The 7775-nt window shown below is 46.6% G+C and overlaps 1 protein-coding gene across 1 annotated transcript; it reads right to left on the bottom strand.

Moving 5' to 3' along the window:
- Window positions 1–4047: 4047 nt before the first annotated feature.
- Window positions 4048–6744, bottom strand: chst2b (carbohydrate (N-acetylglucosamine-6-O) sulfotransferase 2b). The gene has a single exon (XM_012815135.3). It carries the CDS (start codon window positions 5973–5975, stop codon window positions 4581–4583), a length of 1395 nt encoding a protein of 464 aa, XP_012670589.1. The 5' UTR covers window positions 5976–6744; the 3' UTR covers window positions 4048–4580.
- Window positions 6745–7775: the final 1031 nt, after the last annotated feature.

Below are 7775 nucleotides of genomic sequence, written 5' to 3'. Positions count from 1 at the left end.
TCTTCACTGGCACTGAAGCCTCAAGTTGGTGCTCCTTTTCGACCTGAGCCATTTAAACCCACCTGTGAGCCTCTCCCGGCAGCTTCAAACAATGAACCCCCCTTGACCTGCAGACTAACCTGCTCCTTCGTCAGGATGCAGAGAACTGCACATAAACGATTGCCTGAGGTGTCACCGAAGCGAGTCTCTCTCTCTCTCTCTCTGTGAGTGTGTGTGTGTGTGTGTGTGTGTGTGGAAGGAATGTGGCTGTATTTTCCAGCCACCGGAGGACCTCAGCACGGGTGATTCCCTCCCCCCGTCCCCCCACCCCCCCAGCACAGACACATTAGGTTGTATCAGACACAAAGCCACCTTTTGTGGCAAGGTGATATTATTGAGAAAAGAATGATCACCCTTGTGCCGCCTCCCCTTGACTCCTCTCGAGGGAGGCGTGTGAGAGCAGTCATTTCTCAGAGTTTCCTCTCTGTGTGTCTCCTCGACTCCTCGCTGCCGGCTCCAATTTCTCCCCCCAACAAACTCCTGGCCACCACTACAGTTTGGGGCAAAAAAAAAAAAGCGGCGCCACCTTAAACGTTTCAAGTGCAGAAAAAAAAAAAAACACCACTCTGGAACGACACAGCGCAGAGGAAGAGAGACGTAATTGTGTGAAAAAGGACTGTTATACTGACATTGTTGGAGAGCCAATGTTAATGGTGGCTGTCTTTTGTGTGCATCTCTCTCTCCCCTTCCCCCCTTTTTTCTCTCCCCTCAGGCAAACCCACAACCAGCCCACCTCAGCACCTCACCCCCCCCTGTGACCACCTGAATCTCAGCAATAACTGTCAATCAATATTACATCTAGGGCTTTTATTGCCAATAAAACCAGCAAACTAAACCCACTGGGGCTCAGGGGGACGGCAGGGGGGGAGGGGGCCTGCTGTACATATAGTCTGTATGAAATGTCATTGACATGGTTGTGTATGCATAAAGTCTGCCTGACAGGGGTTTGCAGTGAGAGCGTTAAAACAACTGGAAAAGCATGAGGTCAGTGGCATTCCAACGTCACACAGTCAGAGGTGAAATTGTGGACAGATTGCTGACACTGAAGTCTGCATTGTCCTTTTATGGTCCCAAAGTTCCAGGGAATGACTATTGTAGTTTTTTCCTTCTTCACAAAATTTTATCTGGACATGATTAAAACTTGGAGAAAGCGAGAGTGTGTGTAAAATCTGGTCTGTCGTCTCATTTACTGTCGTCTCATAGAATTTCTGGGTGTTCCCTGAACACGCCTAAGACACACACACACACACACACACACACACACACACGTGCGCACACAAGCACTCAAACAGGGACTCACAATCACGCTTATTGAGCTTGTTATTGTATGGGGGTTCTCCACCCAAGAGCAGAGGGAAACACTTACTGCTTCTCTTTCCAACTCAAAGAAGGTCTTCATTTAAAAAAAATGAGCCTCAGGAATGGTGCTGCGAATATGAAACGACCCGTTTCATTCGTCTCCCTGCTTCTTCTTACTTTAATGAGAAGTATGAAATAGACCAGCTTCCAGAAACATCTAAATGCCTTCTTTGACTCGAGTGTGGCAAAAGGTGAGGGCACATGACTTTAGTTTCCTTAATGAAGCTCTCTACCATTAACTTCTGCAGGGGCTTATTACAAGAGATAGTCCTATACGGGCTTCTTTATCTGCAGAGATACTGGGGAGAGAGAGAAAGAGAGAGAAAGAGAGAGAGAGAGAGAGAGAGAGAGAGGGAGAGAGAGATAGTCCTATACCGTCTTCTTTATCTGCAGAGATACTGGGGGAGAGAGAAAGAGAGAGAGAGGGAAAGAGGGAGAGAGAGATAGTCCGGTCTTCTTTATCTGCATTCCACTGATAAAGGCACACACTCTCTCACGCTCCACATCAAACACTCACTTCCCTCGTCAGACGCCTGATTGCTCTGGGAATATCTCAATATTAGGCAATGACTGAATTAAACATTACTCCGGTTGACTCTTAAGAGGAAATATATTGGTAAAAATCTCACAGCAGATGGATTCTCTCAGCCTTCCCATCAGTTGAACAAACATGCACCCACAGGAGCAGACTAACTCCACTCCCATTAAAGTCTAATTCATGAGCGCGTTTGCCTGGGTGACGTACCCTCAGGAAATACATAAATAAACCTCACTTTTACACAGTGCACCCGGTCATATGTTGATGAAGGCTGTTGTTTTCGGTGTTTTTCCATACTGATGGCCAACTCGACTTCCTGCTTCTGTCAGTGTGGTTGAGCTCCTCAGCACTTTTGAAGGAGGAGGAGGAGGAGGAGGAGGAGGAGGAGGAAGAGGACTTCAGTGAACTTTACCATGCATCAAACGAGTGAAGTCTGCATTGAAGTGTTCCCGCACAACAAGAGCACTCTGCTAACCTCTGTATTTTTATTTTCCTTAAAGAGAGCACAGATCAAAGTGAGCGACAAAAATAAAGAATAGGTCTGGAGACAGCTGGTTGTCTTAAAATAGAAGACTCAGCACCTCAAAAGGTCTTTGATAACAAAGGATGACAACCAAGGGGCTGGCCCCTAAACACACACACACACACACACACACACACACATAGGACGTGACCTGACCTGAACACAGCCGAGTGTTTGAACCACTCACTGAAGGGAAGAGTTTCATCTTGAAACCGATACATTCCACATGATGAATGACCTTTGACTCCTCGTGCTTTAATTTGTCAATGACTGACTCCCCCTCCCCTTCACCCTCAAAGCTATCATTGTCATGGTAACTGGGTCACGATCCTGGTGTGCTGTCGGAGGGCTGTTGGGTACACACAAAAGGTCGCCCCTTCACATTAGCTCCACATCCATGTTTTCATTTCTGAAGGGAAAAACATGTGGTCAGACTTTTTCTCTAGCTCTCTTGCTGTTCTCCCCAGTTTTGTGTACATTCATACGGCGCTGAGACGTCATGTTCATTACTACAGCGTTTGCCCGTTGGTCCTCAAGGCCATGCTTGCGCTTGCGCTTACACCATTCCTCATAAAGCATTTTATGACACACTCCCGCTTTCCCTTTTAGCTCTGATTGGATTTATCAGGCCTGCTGCTTTTGCTGTCAGTTCAAAGTTGCACAGAAATTCTCCCCCAGCATTACACAGAAATGCCTTCAACTGAGAGAACCGTCAGGATCTCCTTCAGCCATACAGCTGTCGCTACGGCAGAAATGAAAACTCAGAACAAACTGATCAGAAATCAGTAAGAGGGCCCTGTAACTTTGTAACGTGTATTGATAAACACGCACACTCCATCCCTTGCAATGAGCGCAGACCATTCTGTTGTTGATTAGCGTAGCTTGGCTGTAGATCATTCATTCTTATTCATGCTTGGCAAAGACTGACATATCCAGCGCTGTAATCTGCCCAGCCCTCTAACCACTAAAAGAGGCCCATTGTTGTACACAGCAATCCCATGACTGCAGAAGGACAGTTCCTTGTGTTCTGGATTAATTATCTAATTTTGGGGGATTTTGTAAACATAGGCAGAGCAAAGAAACTCGATTAATGCCAACTAAGAGCACAAATGCAGAGGGAGGAGAAAAGAACAGAGACTACTGATTTTACATTTCTGGCCACGAACTGCTTTCTCTCTCGTTTCCAGCAACACTTCCCTGTCAGCACAGAGGACTTGCTCCAAGACAGCCAACAGGCACAGCAAGCATCCCCCCCCCCCCATATGACCTACTCCCAAACGTTTGCCTCTAATCCGCATTAGTTGATGGGTGGGAAAAATCCGAGGCATGCAATACACTTTGATACCTTCTGACAACATTGACACATATTTAATACAATTATTCCAAGACAGGCTTGATGGATTTCAGTGAAGGCACCTGGGTTCACATGCATCAACACTGGCACTGGCCGAGAGGAGCCCCTTTGATGTGGCTAAACTGGTTTTCATGCCATGAAATTCATTCAAGACTCCGAATATGAATTCTGCACAACTTTATGTAAACTGGCAAACTTGCTGTATTAATATTCAACTCAGTCCGCGGACAAGAAAAAAATATAACAGACCACTTTAATGATTGTCTCCCAGTACTGACAAATAAACACCGATCAGCTCTACCACAGAGCTTTTTTGTCATTAACTGCATTAGATTTTTTCTAGTTTGCAGTTTGCCTGTAATTCGTTTTGCTTGGTTGCTCTTTTTTTGTATCCACAATTGTCACATTTACAGGGAATATGGATTTGAAAAAAAAAAAATGCAGAAATTTTTAGAAATGTGAACATTCATAACACTTTGAGGACATCCACTGAAGTAAGTTGTGTAATCACTGTCAGATTACTGGTTCAGAAAAGTCAGTTTGTAGGCCTGTCTTTGTTACACACATCCACTTGTCCACTTAAAAAAAAAATCAGTTTTCTCACTGAACATAACAATTCTAAAACAGGAACATACATTCCAGTAGAATGAGTCACGATCCTCATTTGAAACACCTTAAATAAAGCTTGGATTCCACATGTTGTCGGCACTCTGTTCAAATTCACTGCTGGAAAACCAGAGTCTTTGGTGAGGTCTTTTTTTCGTCCGTCACAGTTTTGAGGCAGTTAGTAAGGATTTACTCATGTCCTTGGCCTCCCCGGCCGTCCGCACCCGCTCATATCCGAGGACGGCCATGGAGTGGTGGCAGTAGTCTTCAACTTGTTTGATCTGCTGAATGCTCAGCACTGTTCTCCATGCGCTCGCTGCTTGGGTGGCGTTCCTGGAGGACACGATGAAGGGCTTGGATGAGGAGCTCGTGCCGCTGGTCATGTTGAGGGCGAAGGACTCAATGTCGTGGTTGGCAGTGAGATTGGCAAAGCGGTAAACATTCTGGATGGTTTTGACGGGGTTCTCCACCAGGTCCTCGTAGCGCACGACCATGTACTTCCCTTTGAGCCAGCCGGGGGGCGTCAGGGCGCTCCTCAGAGTCCTGGAGGTGCGGTCGCAGATCACCTCCATGGCTCCGATGGAGTGGTAGTCAGAGCCGTCCTTTTTGTTGGCCTTGTGGCCGGGGTCCACGAAGGGAACGCGCCGCAGCTTGGGGTCCCTGCTCCGCACCACCTGCAAGTTCTCGCGGATCAGCCCGTGCCTGGACTTGATCCGGGAGTTGGCCACCGCCCGCGGGTCCCTGACCAGGTGGATCACCTTCAGGTCCAGAGACGGGTCCTCCATGAGCGGGGCCAGCACGTTGACGTCCAGGATACGCACGCCCTTGATAACGATGGTGCTGTACTTCAGGCACTCCTCCTCCAGCATGCGCAGGCTCTGCGGCGGGCACTTCTTGCACACCTTGTCGTCCACCATGCCCACCGCCTCCTTGCGGTAGGCCGAGCAGAGCGGGTAGGAGCACATCACCTTGTTGAGCGTGGCGCCGAACAGGCCCAGCGAGGTGAAGTTCTTCCCCCCGGGGCTGTTGTACAGCTGGAAGACCGACAGGTCGCAGCGGTACAGTGAGCTGAGCATGTCCCGCGCCGCCCCCTGAAGAGAGACCGCGTCCCCGGGGTACAGCTTCTGCCATATGTGCCACATGGGCTCGTAGAGGAAGAACACCTCCGGATTCTGGTTGAACAGCTCCCCAAAGAAGGACGAACCTGACCTCCAGGTGGTCAACACGTAAACCAGCTGCCTCTTTTTGGCCAGCGGAGGTCTGTAAAGGAACCGGATGTCCGACCGGCCCTGGTAAGGGGTGCTCCTCATCTGGTGACTGCACTGCTGAGGCTCTTTAGTCCATTTGTAGTTTGCCAAGTTCAGCATGGTTAGCACCAGCAGCAGGAAATAGGCTATGAAGAGGACTATCCTCTTTCTCCGAAGCACTTTCATCACGATTCCTGGTTGAGCTATTATTTTGGTGTGGTTGCTATATGTTTTGAGCTTTCTCCCATTGCCACCATCCTTCTCCCAAGGCGTTGTAAACTTAAGTTGCTGATACTGTTTGCCTCTCATCTAGCTATACCCCAAGAGAGTGGTGTACACCACTCATGAAATAAACCTCTCACATGGACTAAAAATGAAAACAGTGTAAGGTAATTAGGTGATGTCCTTAACGGAGTGGTAACTATCTATGCGAGATCTTATAACAAATGATTAGGTAATACTGCAATTCGCATTCCATTCCATTTGCAAAACCAAAACACGATAGCGTTGACAAGCCTTCACTGCACTGCGCAAGGCTCCCGCTCACTTAAAACAGAAGTTCTCATAAGGTATATCCAATATCCCATAGGTCCAATTAGGACTGCCGTTTTATATCATAACATCAGCTCACAATTGCAAGAACTGACGCCCTCCTCACCGCTGTTCATCATGGGCATTTCGGCGCAGCCTGAAACTGATGCAGCTCCTCATAAGATGAAGCTACCGCTCCCGCACTGGCTTTACAGTGTAACGGTGATAAGCTCTCCAGCTCCAACGAAGGACCGTTTGGCTCCGAATTAAAAACGCGAACCATTCCGTACTTCAAACGTTACAGGGCGAGACGTGAAACCTGCATCCACACATCCTTTGTTGTTCCTACTGATGCTCCGTATCTCGAACTCATAAACTGGACTGATTCAATCAGGCTACGGACCGAAAATACCACCCACCCTTTGCTTCAAGCCTATTGGTAAGTGACCGGATTTCAGCTTCAGTTCGCGACGCCATTAGTCCTGGGGCACGTCAGTCATTTTACGCAATGCATCCAAGGCACACCCACAGCAATAAGTGAAGCTGATGGTTGGCAAAAAAGGGATTCACTTTGTAAGAGAAATTGAGGATGAATCCGTTCGCCTTGTTCTTTTTCGTTGGGTTCAATGCAAACGTGAAGCCTAGTTGATAGGGGTGTTGCTAAACCACGACTATGCTTGAAGGAAGTAAACGTCCGATTTTGATCTGTTCATATTTTTCCTTGTTTGAACTTTACCTTAGTAGGCTATGCTGTCCGTTTTAAAGTCAGTTCTATTGTCCCTTTATCAGTGACTGCATCCCTCCGCTCGTAGCATAAGTAGCATACTGTTTACATATTTATGAATTCTGTCCCTCCAACCGCAACATGAGGGGGGTTTCCGCCGTGAAATTCATTTCTGCCTCACTTGACACCCCTCTTCATCTGTTTAAACTGCTAGTCGTATCTCTTAAACTCATAGACGGCGAAAGATAGAGGGAGTTTACGTCTATTTCTCTCTAAACATCAGCAAATGGCTTATAATCTCATTTATAGTGTCTATCTATTATTAGTACCTATTTTGGCAGTGACAGATGGTTAAATGGGTGTAACTCATGTTTTGGAGGGCTTTAAAAGACATTTTGCTCTCTGTAATTGTATTACATGCTATCATGTGGATTTTCTGAAAAGAGTATCTAGCCAATACATACCGTTAAACTATTAAATGGCTCAGATCTGCCAGAATTTAGCAAATTGAGTCATCATCATCACGCAAACTTATTTTGAAGAACAACATTTGAAAGTAGCCCCTTACTCTCCGACCAAAACTGACTGATACAGATATGCACATGGACTTGGAGCCTAGAGGTAGGAGCAGCAGTAGTTGTAAAAAATAATAATTGATCTTCAAATTGTCAAGAATAGATATTATTTATTGATTTATTAGGTTGCCTAATTCGTTTGTTAGTCAGATAGTTTGTTGGTTAAATGCACAGGCAAAATTCGATACTTTAGTTCACTCATTACATTTTTTGGTTGCCAGTATTACATTGCAGATGACTGCCATCTAGTGGTGGAAAAAAGCAAGTAAAATGCATGAA

This window comes from Clupea harengus, chromosome 17 (genome assembly GCF_900700415.2).
Source record: "Clupea harengus chromosome 17, Ch_v2.0.2, whole genome shotgun sequence".
Classification (NCBI taxonomy): domain Eukaryota; kingdom Metazoa; phylum Chordata; class Actinopteri; order Clupeiformes; family Clupeidae; genus Clupea; species Clupea harengus.
This window is presented reverse-complemented; position numbering and strand designations above follow the sequence as displayed.

Bases quoted from the DNA above. Each gene is read 5' to 3' on its own strand.
- chst2b (XM_012815135.3), bottom strand. From the start codon at position 5,975: ATGAGAGGCAAACAGTATCAGCAACTTAAGTTTACAACGCCTTGGGAG.